Source organism: Geotrypetes seraphini, chromosome 18 (assembly GCF_902459505.1).
Source record: "Geotrypetes seraphini chromosome 18, aGeoSer1.1, whole genome shotgun sequence".
In the NCBI taxonomy this organism is placed as follows: Eukaryota; Metazoa; Chordata; class Amphibia; order Gymnophiona; family Dermophiidae; genus Geotrypetes; species Geotrypetes seraphini.
Window position 1 is genome coordinate 47,144,501 of NC_047101.1, and position 20,739 is coordinate 47,165,239.

General features: G+C 44.8%; 1 protein-coding gene across 1 annotated transcript in view; it reads left to right on the plus strand.

The window, feature by feature from the left end:
• Positions 1-3,039, plus strand: part of MAML1 (mastermind like transcriptional coactivator 1) — a 149,458-nt gene extending 146,419 nt beyond the window's left edge. The window contains exon 5 of the mRNA XM_033927230.1: positions 65-3,039. Coding sequence (XP_033783121.1) covers positions 65-1,062 — 998 coding nt within the window. The 3' untranslated portion in view covers positions 1,063-3,039. The remainder of the gene's footprint in view (positions 1-64) is intronic.
• The last annotated feature ends 17,700 nt before the right edge of the window (positions 3,040-20,739 follow it).

Here is a 20,739-nt window from a genome sequence, read left to right on the forward strand (position 1 = left end):
TACCACTGTATTTTGTTGTACGTGTAATTAAAGGCTAACGTAGGATTTATTCATTGTGTTTCAGGGTCATCTCCAGCAATTCCCGGAGTTAATAATTTGGGGCAGTCCAACTCCAGTAGTCCACGGATGTTTTCTCAGAATCCATCACTGATTCAGATTGGACCCGGACACAGCGCTGTACCTTCTGTTCCCTCAGGCTCCAACCAACAGGATCGAGGTGTTGCTCAATATAATTCTGGCCTGCAGAGTGTTCAGCGAGGTGCAGTTTACAACATGGCACCTGGCATAACTCAAATAGTTCCAACACATACAACCCAGGGTGCCATCACTAATGGGCAACCACAGATACAGAGGCAGCCAAGTCTGAGTCAGGGTAATGCTGTTTCTACTGGTTATGGCCAAAACCCATTAGCAAACTCAAACTTGGCACAGCAGCATAGTAAAGGAACATTGAATGCAACCTTATCAAAACCACAGATGGCACGAGTACCAGCAGCCATGACTGCTACAAATCCATCTTGGCAGCATCAGAGTTTGCAGACGGTCAATAACCAGGCTCAAGGTAGTAACAATTTAGGACAATTTAATGCCACTAGTGGTTTCCATATTCAGCAAAACCATCTCAAGATAGCCAATCAACAGTTTGCCCAAGGAGTACCTCAAGTAGGTCTTGGCTCAAACAGGTCTATAGCATCAATGAACTCTGCTGTTACTGGACAGATGATATCATCATTAGGTGCACAACAAAGGACAAATACACCTAGTCAGCAGCCAACACCACCCCAGCAGGTCATGCCTGGTCTAAACCAACCTGTTCCAGATATGACGAGTTTCAGTCAGAACCCCGGCCAACAAATACCTACTAGAACCAACCTGCACTGTAGTCAAGGCTACCAAGTGAGGGTACCCAGTCAGGATCTTTCTTTTGCCTACAGTACCCAATCAGGAAGTAGTGGATTGCAAAATTTGTCTGGGGATGCAGACTTGATTGACTCTTTATTGAAAAACAGGACTTCTGAGGAATGGATGAATGACTTGGATGAATTATTAGGGAGTCATTGAGCACTAGTTATTTTTTTGTGTAGGCATTTTTTTCCTTTGAAAGTTTTCAAGAAATAAAAACTCCATTTGGACCAAAAGCTTATGACATTAAAGAAACATGCATACATTAATGTAACTGGTTTGAAAAAGACTGGGAATTGTTGCTTCCTTCCATACAACCTTGAAGTCATGTGACAAGCTTACACAATTTAGGGATTCACACTGACAAATTACCCACTTCATTGATGGCTACACAAATAGGTATAGGGAAGTATAGATAGCCCAGGTCAGATCCTAAGTCTGTGAATTCTAGCCTTGTTTCCAAAATGTCTGTGTGCCAATCAGAAATGTTAGTGTACCCCAGCCAAGAGTTTAGTAACTGAGTTATGTCAATAAGATAAACAAATTCTGTTTTAATACGAGTAGTATATGTAAGTGCTGTTCACATGAGATGCAACATTATAGAAACCTTTGCACCTACTGGCATTATATTGAAAGGTTTTTGTTGTCCTTGGAGAGTATTTCTGATTGTGCTGTGTTTCACCAATTTGGGTGATGGAATTGGTGAGAAACAAGGTGAGAAAGCATTAAAGTTTGTATAGTCCTGATGTAACAAGAAAAAGGATCAATGAATGGGAAAGCCAGTGTTTTGGTTCAGCAGTCAGCAAACAATATTTTTTGTCCAGTGATGTGCAGAAGTTTTATTGTTAGTGATGGAGGTGGGGTTAAAGGCTTTATTGCTACTAACTTCTTGACATTTGTAGATTTTCTGGGCCTAGCAGTGAGCTGGTTTCACTTAGTTCCCTAATCTACTTTTGCTTGTTGTCATGCAAGTCTCTTAATGAATGAGTTTTGCACTGGGCTAAACTTGAGCAAAGGAGCGACATTCTTTACATATAATCCTTTCTTCTATAAGATGAGTGCGAGTTCTGGCATATTAATCTGCCATTATATCTTGATGATATTGTAGCATGATGCTTTGGGTATGATTGTGACATCACTAATTGAACTGTGGTGCAGGACTGAATGGAAGACAAAGAAAACTTATGGCTATTCATATCTTGAAAATATGCAGAAAACTTAACAATTTATTAGTCAAGGTAAATGAAATTGATTTAAATTTGAAATCCTTTACCCAGTGTGGAAGTTATTCTTTAAGGGTCTGCATTTCCTCACCCACTCGGGTTTTCTGGGAGCACAGTGCTTACTGAGCACACCTTGTACTGTCTTTATGCAGTCACAGCCATAGCTCCAAGTGAGAAAGAAGCAATAACAGGTGGCTTGAATAGCTAGGATTCAAAGCCCTCAAAATTCTTTTTAATACAAAGTGGCTGGACTTTTGAGAGCAAGTGTACCAGTGACCTTTCACATCCTATCACACAAGGGAGTGAGGAGCAATTTCATAAATAAATTCACAGGCCTCAAAACATTTCAAACACTGGCTGGCCCAGCTCTGAATTTCATAAAATATATTGAAATCACAAAAGCCACAAAATCTATTGGTTCATTGTCAAAACCAGAAAGGTGCAGTTTTGCTAGCTTATTTGTGTGGCACTAGCTCCATGACTTGTTGCTAAGGTATGAGGAATGATTCAGGTGTATGAATGGTCAAGTTTGAACTGAAGTGATGGAAAGTCCTATCAGATCCTTGCATCCAAGAACTTCAGGGTTTTCTATGATGGATATATGGAAGTTTCTGCTTTGCAAACTTTTAATGGGTGAACTTTTTCTCAAATCCTTACACTGTATTACCCTTTCCTCTTATGGTTTGCACTTTTCTAATTGCATTTTAACACTAACAGTACCTTTTTAGTTATGGTTTTAGTATTCTTGTTGGAATGTGTGAAAATACACACTGTAGTGTCAGAGAAATCCATTTATCCAGTGTTACTAGATTATTGAAATTGCTCTGTTCTCTCACTGGTTCATCACTGTTAGAGAACATTGAATCAAAGGTGTTTAGGTGACTGGATCACACTGTTTAATTTAATTAGGGTTCTTTTATATGTTAAGAGAATAGAAATAGGCAGGGTGGGGAGGGTGTAGCAATTTTTGTAAACCAAAATACAAAAAAGATTGTATGTACCCGAGAAGAAAAGCAGCCCTTAGAGGCAGAGACAGGGCTATAAGCAAAGGTTGATCTGCCTGAGCATACGTTCAACTTAAGCTTTGCTGTTACACTCAAAAGTTGCTTGGATGCTGTCTAAACATTTTATATATGCTGGTAACTGGGAGAAGGTTCTATCTGTCCCATGATTTGATCAGTGTTTTGATTTTTTTTTAAACATGCTGCTAGTTGTTTTGCACCAGTGTGCCTTGCCTGTCTTAGGGAGTAGGAGTTTGCTTCATCTCCTGCTTTTTAAATAACTAGTACTAGGATTCTCTAGTAGGCTTTGTAAGGGTTAGTATAGGTCATCCTCAGTGAGGAATAAGCCACAAAAAGAGTGAGGACAGAACAGAATCAAAAGCAATTTCATTATTAAATGGAAATGAAATTGGATTATAGTTCAAATACTTGACTAGGGGCATAGCTCTTTAAAGAGCCTTACAGTGAAAGAGATTGCATTACCTTTTGGTAAAAAAAATTTAAAAAAAAACCTAAAAAAAACATGCTTTATCTTAACCTTCCCTTTTCTCTTGCTCACAGTGTCTTCAGATATATAGTTTAATAGAAGTGTCATGTGTTTTCCCATCCTTCCTGCTCACTCCATTATATCTCTATTATCCTCTGAAAAGCTTTCCTCTTCTGTCACACCTGTGATACAGACCATGAAAATAGGGCACAATCTGAGCAATTCTAGCAGATACCCACAAAAATGTGCAGCCTTTTAGCCATCTATACTGTGTTATACTGTTCCCTTCTCACAGGTGGCTGGATCAGTGTCTTCCTTAAACTATGAGTGGCTAGGATATGAAGGGAGGTGGTGGAGTCTTCAGGCTTTATGCTTGCATCTTTTCCTTTACACATAACTGAAGCTTCCAAGCAATAACATGTAGGAAATGTACCCTGGGCATTTTTAGCCATTTCTGGCTTTTTTTTAAATTATTTTGGGGCAGGGGGGTTGGGGGGTAGGGGTTTGGCCGATACTCACTGTGGAATATCCGCTGCCTTCCAAAACCTGAATCCAGAAAAAGGGTGCTCTTGTTTTTGTAATACACATTTCCTTTGTGTAAATAAATGTTTACAATTTTATATAAAAGATGGAATAAGAGCTAGATCTTTTGACTGTATATTTTTTACATTTTATAGATTTTGAAAAACTGTATAATTCTATATTTGTTTTTGGGGAGTATGGTAAAATGTATGCTTGTAAATGGAGAGTAATTGAAATTGATGCTAACCTTAAGACTTTTTTTAATGTATAAAGGGTCCCATTAATACATTATTCTTTTACTACTTACCCTTTTTCACACCAAAAATGAGATCATTCACATCTGTCCTACCATTATAAAAAAAAAAATAATAATAATAAATATGAGTATTTTGCTAGTGTATGAAAACTTAACTTGCTGTGGTTTGTTGTTTTTTTTTTTTTTGTGGTTCTGGCTATTCTGATGCTGGTCCCTTGAAAGAAGATAACTACCTAGTGTTAGGAAAGAAACAGGACCCCTTACATAGTTTTTAAAATACTGTACTTTGTAATTGTTTAAACATTTAGTAGTGTGACCTTTTGACAAATACATAGCCTTATTTTATCCAAAATATAACTGCAATTTTCATCATTGAATGCCATTTTGCTAAAACAGATTTTCCAGTGGAGTAGGTGAGACATTCTAGACCAGTGTTCTTCAACCTTTTTACACCTATGGACCGGCGGAAATAAAATAATTATTTTGTGGACCGGCAAACTACTAAGATTGAAATTTAAAAAAAACCAGTCTCCATGAGCTTGGTCCCTGCAAACCATCCGCACAAGCCTCAAATAGTTATGATTTTATATTGAACATATTTTATTAAAGTATAAAAAGAAACAATATTCTGTACAATTGTCATTTTATAAATATAAATACAAATAATACAGAGCAAGGATCAACAAAACCCCTGTCTCGTCTCCCCTTCCCATGTATCCCCTCTACTATCAAGAAAACTGAATAAGCCAAATTATTACAGAATGCTACACAGAAATATTATGCTAACAGAATACTGCAGTCATACATGACAGGAATGGTGTTATGGGAGTGCAACTAGGACAACTGCCCCCTGATCTGAGAGCCCTAAGCCAGCTGGAAGCTAAAGAAGCACTGCCTGGGCTTTGCAGTCCCCAGTTATGTCTGTCTAATACCAGCTCTAGCAGGATACATATTTCAAATGTGATATATTCTAATCACCAAAATAAAATTATTTTTTTCTACCTTTTGTTGTCTGGTTTCTGCTTTCATTTTCTTTTCACTCTCTTCAGCATCTGCCCTGTCCATCCACGGCGCTCTCCCCCTTCCATATGGTATCTGCCTTCTTTCTGTGGCCCTCTCCCATTTCCATCCAGCCTGCGCCCCATCTCTCCATTTTACATGATTCATTCTGCTCTCTTCATTTTTATCTCTCCTATACCAGATCTAGCATCTTTGTCTCTCTCTCCTTATTTTTCTGCTTGCCCCCTTCCCAGCATCAATCTCTCTTTACTTTCTCATTCCTCTATCTCCCCCCTTTCCCTCATCTGATCTCTCCATTCCACCCTGACCCCTTCCCCCCCTCTAATCTCCCTGCCAGTTGTCGCCTTCCTTTTTTCCTCCTCTTTCCAGCAGTAACTCTCTCCCCTTCCCTTTCCCTCCTCCCCTCCCAGCAGCATCTCTCCTTCTCCCTCCTTCCCTCCAGGTCCAGTAGCAGCTCTCCCTTTATCCAGCAGCTTCCCAGCCTCCAACAGTGGCTTCCTCCGCTCCCCTCAGTACTTTCCTGCAGCAGCGCAGCGATTCACTTAGCCTTGGGGCTTTTCCTGAGTCGCGGCCCACCTCTGATGATGCAACTTCCTCTTTCCTCAGAGATGGCGTGCCCCATCAAAGGACTCAAGGCTTCCTAAGCGAATTGCTGCACTGACGCTACTGGTGCTGTTGCAGGCAAGTATTGAGAGCTGGGTAGCAAAATGTCGGAGCTCCCTTGATCTCGCCGGCCCTGCGTGGACTGGCAGAAAATTTCTGCGGACCAGCAGTTGAAGAACACTGTTCTAGACAAGTGGGTAGTGTCCCTATGGCCATGTTCCATCTGCAGAAGGAATCCAGTTTGGAATTTTCTCTGTGCCTCTTCTGTACTTCACTGAGCTCTTTAGCTCCACCTACAATTTTTCCCTTCTGTACACATGCCTGCAGGAGCATGTTCGTTCTGCTCTCCACATTGTATTTTATTCAGTGTTTAATTCCCTTTTTTTCGGGATTCTTGTGCTCAGAGCGTTGTTTAGTTCCTTTTTTTTTTTCAGGATTCTTGTGTTCAGAGTGTTTCTTCAGCTTTACTTGCATTGAAGTCTTACAGACTTCAGTCTGTAGCTAACAGGCCAATCCCAGTGGGTACCTGTTAGCCAGCCTGCTAAGTTTTCTTTGGAGCAGGGTCATCCCTGAAGTTGTCTCACCTGCTGTTAAGCAGGGGGTCGAGCGCAGGCTGTTAGGCACCCTTAGGAGGCTCGGTAGTGTCTCACAGGGTTCCAGCTGCATTTTCATCTCTGCTCAGCCCAATGCGTGTCTGTCGGTCTGCATACTCACTGGGTAACTCCACCCCAGAGGGGTGGAGGTACAGTCAAGCATCAGGTCTGACTGGCAGCCCAAAGATCAGCTTTGCAGAAGAATTCCCAGCCTGAGGCAGTGATTCTCTGATCCAGCTCTTGTAAGAGAGCTGAGGCAGGCATGCCGAAATGCTGCTGCTGTGAAATGCATGCCAAAATCGTGATATTTTTCATACTTAGAAACTACAAAAACCCAACAATTTTAGGATTTTTCAGTTGGGGAACATACAGAAACCTCGAAACTCCACTTTTCAGACCTCCCCCTAATTTACCTCACAAGTTGTAACAGCATTTACTCACTGTGACAGCCTGGGGAGGTCTGAAAAGTGGGGGTTTCAAGGTTTCTGCATGTTCCCCACCTGAAAAATCCTAAAATTGCTGGGTTTTTTGTAGTTTCTAAGTATGAAAAATATCGCGATTTTGGCATGCATTTCATAGCAGTAGTCATCTTGGATATTTAACTTTTTTTTTTTTTTTTCAAAAGTTCCCTGCTTCTCCAAAACTGCAATTTTTGCCTCAAATTTTGTTGGGATGGAGTCTTTAGGTTCTCTTAATGTGAATTCTTGCCAGGATTGCACAAATTAGGCACTTAAGGAGTGTTCTTGTGCCACATGCTGCAGCAGTGTAAAGCTTTTTTTTTTTTTTTTTTTAATTTATCATTTCTATACAACCAAAAAATGGTACAAGAAATACTGAAATATATATATATATATATATATATATATATATAAAACTTAGTCAACATTGATTAAAGAAAAATGTACAAAGCAATATATAACTTATATAGTCCTCTATTAAAAGAGATAGGCAAGACAGAAACAAGAAAACCCCCTGGGGAGAGGGGTTAAATGTACAATTAACAAAGTAAAGCAAAAGAGCAATATTTGATGTTAACCTACCATCTAACTAAACTCCGCACTAAATACTTGATTTATTCTGGATGCATTAGAGTCCCTTTACTCTCCAAGAAAAAAACCTAGTTGGGCAGGTTCAAAAAATATATATTTATAAAACATTTGCAAGGAAACCTTAACTGAAAAGTTGCCCCCATTGAAATCACTTTAGAGAGAAATTGCAAAAATTCTTTCCTCCTGGATTGTGTCCATTTCAGACAATGGGCAGGCGGGTCAGCCTTCGAGGCCACTTTCAGCAGATTATCCTCCAAGGGGCAGATGCTTTTTGACAAAGGTCTGGACAACCTCATGGCCAGTGTGGCAGATTGCCATTCCAAATCTCTCCCGGACAGCAGGAGCTGTCGTTCTGCCGGGGGGCAATTGAGGTAATTTTCATGCCTCTAAGAAATCCCAGTTTTCCTCCAGTTTCTTGTTTCAGAGGTCCTTTCAGGAATCCAGACAGATATTTGGCAGTTACAGGTGCCACAGCCCATGGGCTTCCGCAGTTTCTCAGTGTCTAAGAAGTTCTCAAAAATAGTAGCTGAGAAGATAAGGAATAAGAGGTAAGCTTTCATAAACTACAAAAGATTGCAGAAAGTGGAAGACAGGCAAAAATATCTGGAAAAGCTAAGAGAAGCTGGTCGTGTAGTCAGGAAAGCAAAGATGCAAATGGAAGAAAAAATTTACATGGGGAAAACAGGGAGACAAGACATTTTTTAGATATATTAGTAATAGGAAGAAGTGCAAAAGTGGCACTGTGAGACTCAGGTGAAGGGGAGGAAAATGTAGAAGCTGATAAAGAAAAGTCTGAATTGCTTAACAAATCTGTGTTCACGGCTGAAGCGCCAGGAGCAGGACCACAGAAGACAAACGTGAATAGGGATGCAGAAGTAATAAACCTTGATCGATTTTCAGAGGGTTGTGTTCGTGAGGAGCTAGCTAAAATAAAGGTAGACAAAGCGATGGGGCCAGATGGTGTACATTCTAGGGTACTGAAGGAACTTAGGGAAGTTCTGGTAGCTCCGCTGACTGACCTTTTCAATGAGTCTCTAGAGTCGGGAGTGGTACCTGAGGACTGGAGTAGAGCAGATGTGGTCCCTCTCCACAAAAGTGGAAGTAAGGAAGAAGTAGGGAATTACAGGCCATTAAGCCTGAATTCTGTGGTAAGCAAATGAATGGAAGTTTCTGGAATCCTGTGGATTACAGGACTGGAGGCAACATGGATTCACTAGAGGTAGGTCTTGTCAGACAAATCTGATCAATTTCTTTGACTGGGTGACCAAAGAATTGGATAGAGGATGTGCGCTAGATGTGTATTTAGATTTTAGCAAAGCCTTTGACATTGTTCCACACAGATGTCTAATAAATAAACTGAGTGCCCTTGGGATGGGTCCCAAAGTGACGGGCTGGGTCAGGAACTGGTTGAGTGGGTACTGATCAATAGAGATCGCTCTGAGGAAAGGGATGTTACCAGTGGTGTGCCTCAAGGTTCTATTCTTGGGCCTTTTCTTTTTAACATTTTTATAAATGATATTGCTGAAGGGTTGTTGGGTAAGATTTACCTCTTTGCAGATAATACCAAAATCTGCAATAAAGTAGACACGCCAGATGGTGTGAATAGCTTGAAGAAAGATCTGGCGAAGCTTGAAGAATGGTCTGAAATTTAGCAGCTAAAATTTAATGCTAAGACATGCAAGGTCATGCATTTGGGCTGCAGTAACCAGAGGGAACAGTATTGTTTATGGTGTGAAGAACTTATGTGCACGACAGAAGAGCAGGACTTGGGTGTGATTGTATGTGATGATCTTAAGGTGGCCAAACAGGTTGAAATGATGACAGCGAAAGCTAGAAGGATGCTAGGTTGCATAGGGAGAGGTATGGCCAGTAGGTAGAGGTGTCAAACTCAATCACAAGGGGCTGAAATCTGAAAAAAAGACTAAGTCACGGGCCAATTTTTTTATTAAGATACTTAGGGGTCCTTTTATTAAGGTACGCTAACCGATTTAGCGCGTGCTAAATGCACACCTTAATAAAAGAACCCTTTAGTCTTAGTAGAAGTATAGGGTTACAACCTCTCCAACCCCACGCCGGCTCTGTGATGTAAATAAAATAAATAAAAAAGACTTTTCCTCTTTTAGGTCCTAGTTCACGCCTTATGTCTAATACCAGCTCTGGCAGGATACACATTTCAAATGACATATTGTAATCGCAAAACAGAAAATAAAATTATTTTTTTCTACCTTTTGTTGTCTGGTCATTATTCAGGCATGTTAGTCCCAGGCTCTGTGCTCTTTTGTTATTTTTGTTTTACTTTCATTATTTTTACCCTACTTTTGCTCAATTTTTACTTTTTTATGTTGTTTTGTTCTTCTGATTTTTATCTTAATTTGATCCTTATTTTGTCTCTAATTAAACCACCGTTTAATTAGAGACAAATGGCCGTTAATCGCAGAATTCTCCAATCTTACTAGCCTGCAGTGTGGTGGTCTGTTTTGATGCTTTCAAGCTCTGCCTGTGGTGGACCTGTGCAGTGCGGTGTGCTGGGAGTGCCTCTTGATTTCTGCCACTTTTCCCCTGCTGCTATCTTTGATCATCTTCGTGGGATCGTGCACCTGTCTGCTGGGGCCTGGTTGATGTGCTGCGGCCCACTGACAATGGGGGATCTCTGCTTAATGGGGGATCGCTGCTTGATAAAGCACAACAGAGCATGGCCGAAACCACTCCAGCAGCATCCACTTCTGCGCCAGGCACAGCCAAGGAAAAAAATGCTACGAAGCTAGCAGAAACGGTGAAAAAGCACGCAAGGCATCAGGCCTTCAGCGGAGCATAGTGGTAAGGCTCTGGCGGCATCCGGCTATGATGTGGAGAACAGCAGCTGCCTGGGGCTAACGGTCAAAAGTCGGGTGAGTAGAGATATGGGATGATGTGGCGCTTGTACTGGCAGGCCAGCTTTAGAGGAAATTGTCTGGCAGGCCAAATTTCAGGACACTGCGGGCCAGAGTTTGACATATCTGCCAGTAGGTAAAAGGAGGTATTGATGCCTCTGTATAAGACTCTGGTGTGAACTCATGTAGAATATTGTGTACAATTCTGGAGACCGCACCTTCAAAACGATACAAAAAGGATGAAGTTGGTCCAGAGGAAGGCTACTAAAATGGTGTGTGGTCTTCTTGATAAGGTGTATGGGGACAGACTTAAAGATCTCAATCTGTATACTTTGGAGGAAAGGCGGAAGAGGGGGAGATATGATAGTGATTTAAATACCTACATAATCAAAATGTGCATGAGTCCGAAGACTCTGCAATGAGAGGGCATAGGCTCCAGAACAGTTTCCCAGAAGAGGTGGTGGAAACAAGAGACTGTGTTTGAATTCAAGAGGGCCTGGGATAGGTGGCACGTGGGATCTCACAGAGAGAAAGAGATAATGGTTACTGTGGATGGGCAGACTAGATGGGCCACTTGGCCTTTATCTACTGTCATGTTTCTGTAAGGAATGGGAACAGATATCTAACCGTTGGGTTCTGGACATTATTTTGGAGGGTCACACAATTGAGTTTTCTTGGTCCCCTCCAGATGTTCCTTGATGGCTGGAGAAGGAGGTCAAAGTTCGAGTGACGGTGCAATGACTTATACATTCATGCCATAGAACCGGTTTCTGAAAAATCAGGCTCAGACACTCTTTATACTTCATAGTACCTAAGAAAGGAACCGAAGATTGGAGGCCCATTTTGGATTTGAAGTCAGTAAATGAGGCCCTAAAGGTCTCCTGCTTTCTCATGGAGATGGTCTGCTCCATCATAGCAGCAGTGGCTCCGGGAGAATTCATTGCCTCTCTGGATTTGACAGAGGTATATTTTCACATCCCCATCTTTCCGGATCACAGGAAATACCTAAGATTTCACCTCCTGCAGCAATATTTTGTGACACTTCCTTTGTTTGACTATGGCTTCCTGCACCTTTACCAAGGTGTGATGGTGGTTGTAGCAGCCTACCTGCACAGGATTTATGTCCAGGTGCATCCTTACTAGATGATTGGTTGATCAGGGCCCCCTCTCCAAAGGATGGTGAACATGTAGTTCAGCAGGTGGTGAGCCTCTTATGGGAGAGGCCATAGGCCCCTCCCTGTTGCATCAAGGCCCATCATTTTGAAGAGGTGGTAACGCTTGAGTTTTTTCTCAGCGTATTTGCTGCTAATTTGGTTTCAAGCTTACAAATCATTGGAGGTTCCCGAAGAAGAAGGTCTATCTGAAACTGAAGCTCAGTTGAACTATTTGCCGTTTCGGGGTATTTTTTCAGCAGCACAGTATTTTACATCTTGGGCTTTTTTGGCCTGGAAGTGTCTAGGAGTCCTGATGTCTCCGGACCCCTTATTAAGATAAGTAGTCCTGTTTTTCTTTTACTGATTTCAGGGCTGTGCAGTATTTTTTGTCTTATAAATTGTGTTAACACAACATTGTGATCATATATGTTAGTGATTATTGTTTTGAGTGTTATTGCATATTTTTTTCATTGGGTTTGTATCACACAAAGGAAGAATTCATGATGGTGTGATGCATTTGGCTGTCACCCGTGCACGGGTTGTAGTATTGAATGTTAATTCGTTTGTTTGACTAATCAATTTACACTGAGATCTTCCTAAACACAAAAAATTTTTTTAAGTATCATTTAATTTTATGCTCCAGTGGTTGCGTTTCACAATTTGTTAGCCATAGACATTATAGAACTTTTTTTTCTACTAGGCCAGAGGGAGTAGGCATCCCTCCAGCCAGCCTTTGTCATAGGGGGGGGGGGGGTAGGGTATCATGGTGGCGGGAGGGAGTGGGCATCCCTCCTACTAGTGGGGAGGGGGGGTGGGAGACACTGGCAGTGGGAGGGAAGGAGCATCTCTCCTGTTGGGGGGGGGTGTCGGAGGGCATTGGAGACCCGGGGGTGGTTGGGAGTGGGCATCCCTTCCAGCAGGAGTGCCTGGGGGTTGTTAGGGTGGAGACCCAGGCAGCAGGAGGGCGTAGGCATCCTGTCTGATGATCTTGTACAGGGGGTAGAAGCAGAGGTTGATGAGAGGGGATATTTCCCTCTGCTGCTGGTCAATCAGCTGAGCCAGTAGGACTCGGGGAGACGTGCAGCTCAGTTGATCGGGGCAGGGAGAGCAGCTTTGACAGAAGGGAGGAGCGGGTGCTTAGCAATTGCTCTTCTCAGTATGTGCCAGGCACAGTCCCTCCCCCCCCGCCCCCGGCAATTCTCCACACAAATAGCATGCATAGAATCGCCTGTAAAATAAAAATCATTCCTACTATGGCCACTAATCTAATCTAAACCTTAAGTTTGTATACTGCATCACCTCCATGAGAATGGAGCTCGACACGGTTTACAAGAACTTAAAATAGTGGGTAGAGAAGAAGAAAAAGGATTACATGAACTTATGTGTAGAAGGGGGGAGAGAAAGGGGGGAAGGATAGAGCTACAATTTGCTGAAAAGCCAGGTTTTACCGGTGAGTTTTGAGAATCCGGTTCTAAATCTCATAGAGGATCCTCCTAGCTTTTTGTGGCTTTTGACCCTAACAGACTTGGAGTTCCTGTTACCAAGAGGACCATCTCTACTTGGTTGGTGGATTGTATTCCCTTTGTGTGTATATTCAGATTGGGCTGAGGCTACAGGGCCATGTAAAAGCTCACAATGTCCAAGCAAATGGCTACCTTAGTAGTTCACCTCTGCTCCACCTCTATTGAGGATATCTGCAAAGTGACTACTTAATCCTTGAGCCATATCTTTACCTCACTACAGTTTAGAGCAAAACTCCAGAAGAGACAATCAGTTGTGACAAGCAGTTCTGCAGAATCTTATTACTTCCTGAGCCCAGCTTTCCTGGGTTTTACCAGGCTCATGTTCATATATTCATTTTTCGTCTGCAAAGTTGTGATCCTGGCAACTTGGGAGTCCCACATGTGAGAATATTATGCTTGCTTGTCCTCGGAGAAAGCAAAGATTCTTACCTGTAGTAGGTGTTCTTAGAGGATAGCAGGCATATATTCTCACAAACTGCCCAGTTCCCCTAGTTGGCTTTTTAGCTTTGTAACTGAACTGACAGTCCTGTGAGCCAACGTTGAGCGGGAAGGCACTGTCATGTGTGTAGTATTAGCACTGCCTAAGGATTTAAATATAACTGTACTGAGGGTTAGATTCTCAAACATTTGTGTTAAAAACCGATGGGCTGCATTCATGGCCATTATTGTAACAATTTAAAATTAGTCATTCTCCAAAGAACACTCATGCTAAATTTGCATGTGCCCATCGCTGGTGATAGGAATGGGCATATCAGCAGAGTAAATGCAAATTCCCCCCTCCTCCCCCCACACACACACAACAAATTCAGCCACTGAAATCAAGCAACTCCCCCATCTGATACACTCCCCCCCTCCCCGCAGAGGGAGAGATGCCCACTCCTGCCACCAAGTAATGCATCCCTGACACTTCCCCTCCCCTGGCAGCGGGAGCGATGCCCACTCCTGCCAAGCAACACACCACCTGACACACACACCTCTGGCAGCGGGGAGATGCCCATTCCTGCTGTCATGCAACCACCCCTCCCTTGCCTCCACCTCCCCCTTACTTAAAATGGCTGTCCGGAGGGCTGCTTATTCCCTCCGGACAGCAGGTCTGCCTCATAAAAATGGTGGGCCTTCCCCTCCCCGGTGCATCCTGGGATGCACTGGGAAGAGGCCTGAGGCTCTGATTTGCAGAGGTTGTTTAAGGCCTTAGGCATCAGGGCCAAACAGCCTTAGGCCCCTCCCCAGATGCACCAGAGATGAATCCTAAGGCTCTGATTGGCCCAGATGCCTAAGGCTTCTACCATAGGAGGGGCCTTAACCTGGGCCAATCAAAGCCTATGGCTAGCTATCGTAAGTAAGGTAAGGGGACGGAGGGGTTGTGGGACTTGGAGAGTGGGCATCGCTCACTGGTGACGGGGGATTGTAAGAGGTGCATTGCTTGTCAGGAGAGGGCATCTTGATGGGGGCAGGAGAGGGCATCTCTCCTGCTGCTGCTGGGGGGCATGGGGAGGGTGTCGCTGTGGGGGGTAGCAGTCTTAGCTGATTGCTGCATCAGGCGAATGTGGGCATCTCTCCTGCCAATCTTCAATTAATTAATTTTTTATTTGTGTGTGGATGTGGGGTCTGTGCTATCAAACCTTCCCTGTCGGTGCCTAAGCCAATCAGCACTCTGGCACTGATGTAAAAGAAAGGATGCAGTGCCTAAGCCAATCAGCATCCTGGCACTGACCTAAAAGAAAGCCTGCAGTGCCTAAGCCAATCAGCACCCTGGCACTGACCTAAAAGAAAGGCTACAGTGCCTAAGCCAATCAGCACTCTGGCACTGACCTAAAAGAAAGGCTGCAGTGCCTAAGCCAATCAGCACTGGCACTGACGTAAAAGAAAGGCTGCAGTGCCTAAGCCAATCAGCACCCTGGCACTGACGTAAAAGAAAGGCTGCAGTGCCTAAGCCAATCAGCACTCTGGCACTGACGTAAAAGAAAGGCTGCAGTGCCTAAGCCAATCAGCACTCTGGCACTGACGTAAAAGAAAGGCTGCAGTGCCTAAGCCAATCAGCACTCTGGCACTGATGTAAAAGAAAGGCTGCAGTGCCTAAGCCAATCAGCACTCTGGCACTGACGTAAAAGAAAGGCTGCAGTGCCTAAGCCAATCAGCACCCTGGCACTGACGTAAAAGAAAGGCTGCAGTGCCTAAGCCAATCAGCACCCTGGCACTGACGTAAAAGAAAGGCTGCAGTGCCTAAACCAATCAGCACTCTGGCACTGATGTAAAAGAAAGGCTGCAGTGCCTAAGCCAATCAGCACCTTGGCACTGATGTAAAAGAAAGGCTACAGTGCCTAAGCCAATCAGCACTCTGGCACTGATGTAAAAGAAAGGCTACAGTGCCTAAGCCAATCAGCACTCTGGCACTGATGTAAAAGAAAGGCTGCAGTGCCTAAGCCAATCAGCACTCTGGCACTGACGTAAAAGAAAGGCTGCAGTGCCTAAGCCAATCAGCACCCTGGCACTGACCTAAAAGAAAGGCTGCAGTGCCTAAGCCAATCAGCACCCTGGCACTGACCTAAAAGAAAGGCTACAGTGCCTAAGCCAATCAGCACTCTGGCACTGACCTAAAAGAAAGGCTGCAGTGCCTAAGCCAATCAGCACCCTGGCACTGACCTAAAAGAAAGGCTACAGTGCCTAAGCCAATCAGCACCCTGGCACTGACGTAAAAGAAAGGCTACAGTGCCTAAGCCAATCAGCACCCTGGCACTGACGTAAAAGAAAGGCTGCAGTGCCTAAGCCAATCAGCACTCTGGCACTGACGTAAAAGAAAGGCTGCAGTGCCTAAGCCAATCAGCACCCTGGCACTGACCTAAAAGAAAGGCTGCAGTGCCTAAGCCAATCAGCACCCTGGCACTGACCTAAAAGAAAGGCTACAGTGCCTAAGCCAATCAGCACTCTGGCACTGACCTAAAAGAAAGGCTGCAGTGCCTAAGCCAATCAGCACCCTGGCACTGACCTAAAAGAAAGGCTACAGTGCCTAAGCCAATCAGCACCCTGGCACTGACGTAAAAGAAAGGCTACAGTGCCTAAGCCAATCAGCACCCTGGCACTGACGTAAAAGAAAGGCTGCAGTGCCTAAGCCAATCAGCACTCTGGCACTAACGTAAAAGAAAGGCTGCAGTGCCTAAGCCAATCAGCACCTTGGCACTGACCTAAAAGAAAGGCTGCAGTGCCTAAGCCAATCAGCACCCTGGCACTGACGTAAAAGAAAGGCTGCAGTGCCTAAGCCAATCAGCACCCTGGCACTGACCTAAAAGAAAGGCTGCAGTGCCTAAGCCAATCAGCACCCTGGCACTGACCTAAAAGAAAGGCTGCAGTGCCTAAGCCAATCAGCACCCTGGCACTGACCTAAAAGAAAGGCTGCAGTGCCTAAGCCAATCAGCACTCTGGCACTGACGTAAAAGAAAGGCTGCAGTGCCTAAGACAATCAGCACTCTGGCACTGATGTAAAAGAAAGGCTGCAGTGCCTAAGACAATCAGCACTCTGGCACTGATGTAAAAGAAAGGCTGCAGTGCCTAAGCCAATCAGCACCTTGGCACTGACCTAAAAGAAAGGCTGCAGTGCCTAAGCCAATCAGCACCCTGGCACTGACCTAAAAGAAAGGCTACAGTGCCTAAGCCAATCAGCACTCTGGCACTGATGTAAAAGAAAGGCTGCAGTGCCTAAGCCAATCAGCACCTTGGCACTGATGTAAAAGAAAGGCTACAGTGCCTAAGCCAATCAGCACTCTGGCACTGACGTAAAAGAAAGGCTGCAGTGCCTAAGCCAATCAGCACCTTGGCACTGACCTAAAAGAAAGGCTGCAGTGCCTAAGCCAATCAGCACTGGCACTGATGTAAAAGAAAGGCTGCAGTGCCTAAGCCAATCAGCACCTTGGCACTGATGTAAAAGAAAGGCTGCAGTGCCTAAGCCAATCAGCACCTTGGCACTGACGTAAAAGAAAGGCTGCAGTGCCTAAGCCAATCAGCACCTTGGCACTGACCTAAAAGAAAGGCTGCAGTGCCTAAGCCAATCAGCACTGGCACTGATGTAAAAGAAAGGCTACAGTGCCTAAGCCAATCAGCACTCTGGCACTGATGTAAAAGAAAGGCTGCAGTGCCTAAGCCAATCAGCACCTTGGCACTGACCTAAAAGAAAGGCTGCAGTGCCTAAGCCAATCAGCACTGGCACTGACGTAAAAGAAAGGCTGCAGTGCCTAAGCCAATCAGTACCCTGGCACTGACCTAAAAGAAAGGCTGCAGTGCCTAAGCCAATCAGCACTCTGGCACTGACGTAAAAGAAAGGCTGCAGTGCCTAAGCCAATCAGCACTCTGGCACTGATGTAAAAGAAAGGCTGCAGTGCCTAAGCCAATCAGCACTCTGGCACTGACGTAAAAGAAAGGCTGCAGTGCCTAAGCCAATCAGCACTCTGGCACTGACGTAAAAGAAAGGCTGCAGTGCCTAAGCCAATCAGCACCCTGGCACTGACCTAAAAGAAAGGCTGCAGTGCCTAAGCCAGTCAGCACTCTGGCACTGACGTAAAAGAAAGGCTGCAGTGCCTAAACCAATCAGCACTCTGGCACTGATGTAAAAGAAAGGCTGCAGTCCCTAAGCCAATCAGCACCTTGGCACTGATGTAAAAGAAAGGCTACAGTGCCTAAGCCAATCAGCACTCTGGCACTGATGTAAAAGAAAGGCTACAGTGCCTAAGCCAATCAGCACTCTGGCACTGACCTAAAAGAAAGGCTGCAGTGCCTAAGCCAATCAGCACTCTGGCACTGACCTAAAAGAAAGGCTGCAGTGCCTAAGCCAATCAGCACCCTGGCACTGACCTAAAAGAAAGGCTGCAGTGCCTAAGCCAATCAGCACCCTGGCACTGACCTAAAAGAAAGGCTACAGTGCCTAAGCCAATCAGCACTCTGGCACTGACCTAAAAGAAAGGCTGCAGTGCCTAAGCCAATCAGCACCCTGGCACTGACCTAAAAGAAAGGCTACAGTGCCTAAGCCAATCAGCACCTTGGCACTGACCTAAAAGAAAGGCTACAGTGCCTAAGCCAATCAGCACCCTGGCACTGACGTAAAAGAAAGGCTGCAGTGCCTAAGCCAATCAGCACCCTGGCACTGACGTAAAAGAAAGGCTGCAGTGCCTAAGCCAATCAGCACTCTGGCACTGATGTAAAAGAAAGGCTACAGTGCCTAAGCCAATCAGCACTCTGGCACTGATGTAAAAGAAAGGCTACAGTGCCTAAGCCAATCAGCACCCTGGCACTGACGTAAAAGAAAGGCTGCAGTGCCTAAGCCAATCAGCACCCTGGCACTGACCTAAAAGAAAGGCTACAGTGCCTAAGCCAATCAGCACCCTGGCACTGACGTAAAAGAAAGGCTGCAGTGCCTAAGCCAATCAGCACCCTGGCACTGACGTAAAAGAAAGGCTGCAGTGCCTAAGCCAATCAGCACTCTGGCACTGATGTAAAAGAAAGGCTACAGTGCCTAAGCCAATCAGCACTCTGGCACTGATGTAAAAGAAAGGCTACAGTGCCTAAGCCAATCAGCACTCTGGCACTGACGTAAAAGAAAGGCTGCAGTGCCTAAGCCAATCAGCACTCTGGCACTGACGTAAAAGAAAGGCTGCAGTGCCTAAGCCAATCAGCACTCTGGCACTGACGTAAAAGAAAGGCTGCAGTGCCTAAGCCAATCAGCACTCTGGCACTGACGTAAAAGAAAGGCTGCAGTGCCTAAGCCAATCAGCACCCTGGCACTGACGTAAAAGAAAGGCTGCAGTGCCTAAGCCAATCAGCACCCTGGCACTGACCTAAAAGAAAGGCTGCAGTGCCTAAGCCAGTCAGCACTCTGGCACTGACGTAAAAGAAAGGCTGCAGTGCCTAAACCAATCAGCACTCTGGCACTGATGTAAAAGAAAGGCTGCAGTCCCTAAGCCAATCAGCACCTTGGCACTGATGTAAAAGAAAGGCTACAGTGCCTAAGCCAATCAGCACTCTGGCACTGATGTAAAAGAAAGGCTACAGTGCCTAAGCCAATCAGCACTCTGGCACTGACCTAAAAGAAAGGCTGCAGTGCCTAAGCCAATCAGCACTCTGGCACTGACGTAAAAGAAAGGCTGCAGTGCCTAAGCCAATCAGCACCCTGGCACTGACCTAAAAGAAAGGCTGCAGTGCCTAAGCCAATCAGCACCCTGGCACTGACCTAAAAGAAAGGCTGCAGTGCCTAAGCCAATCAGCACCCTGGCACTGACCTAAAAGAAAGGCTACAGTGCCTAAGCCAATCAGCACTCTGGCACTGACCTAAAAGAAAGGCTACAGTTCCTAAGCCAATCAGCACTCTGGCACTGACCTAAAAGATAGGCTGCAGTGCCTAAGCCAATCAGCACTGGCACTGACGTAAAAGAAAGGCTGCAGTGCCTAAGCCAATCAGCACCCTGGCACTGACGTAAAAGAAAGGCTGCAGTGCCTAAGCCAATCAGCACTCTGGCACTGACGTAAAAGAAAGGCTGCAGTGCCTAAGCCAATCAGCACTCTGGCACTGACGTAAAAGAAAGGCTGCAGTGCCTAAGCCAATCAGCACCCTGGCACTGACGTAAAAGAAAGGCTGCTGTGCCTAAGCCAATCAGCACCCTGGCACTGACCTAAAAGAAAGGCTACAGTGCCTAAGCCAATCAGCACTCTGGCACTGACCTAAAAGATAGGCTGCAGTGCCTAAGCCAATCAGCACCCTGGCACTGACCTAAAAGAAAGGCTGCAGTGCCTAAGCCAATCAGCACCCTGGCACTGACCTAAAAGAAAGGCTGCAGTGCCTAAGCCAATCAGCACCCTGGCACTGACCTAAAAGAAAGGCTGCAGTGCCTAAGCCAATCAGCACCCTGGCACTGACCTAAAAGAAAGGCTGCAGTGCCTAAGCCAATCAGCACCCTGGCACTGACCTAAAAGAAAGGCTGCAGTGCCTAAGCCAATCAGCACCCTGGCACTGACCTAAAAGAAAGGCTGGAGTGCCTAAGCCAATCAGCACTCTGGCACTGATGTTAGAGAATTGCTTGGTGTTGTATTACATTTGAATGGCAGTATCAGAGAGTTCTAGAAAACTCAGAAAAGACCTCGGTAACCCATTTTGATGATCAGCTGCTAAAATACATGCACGCTAAACTGACTGGAACCAGTTCAGCCAGCACATTAACGACAGATTTTAGTTTTGAGAATCGGCACCTGAGTTCTGTGGATGGTACCGAGAATATATATGTCTGTTGTCCTTGAACACCTGCTACAGGTATGCATTCAATAAATGTGGCTGTACTTGCAAGCGCTGAAAAAGGGGGGGGGGGGGGGTCTGACTGTTTGGCTACCTTAATGTGTTTTCTGTTGGTGGCTGTTTATTTCTGCTGTCGAAGAGACAAAGAAGGCGATGCTGGTATTTGGTTGCATTGTATACCAGGTGTGTATTGTTTCTGTTTGGGGGTTTCTCACTGCCAATAAAGTATATTAAAAGAAAAGCTCATATCCATGCCTCCTCATCT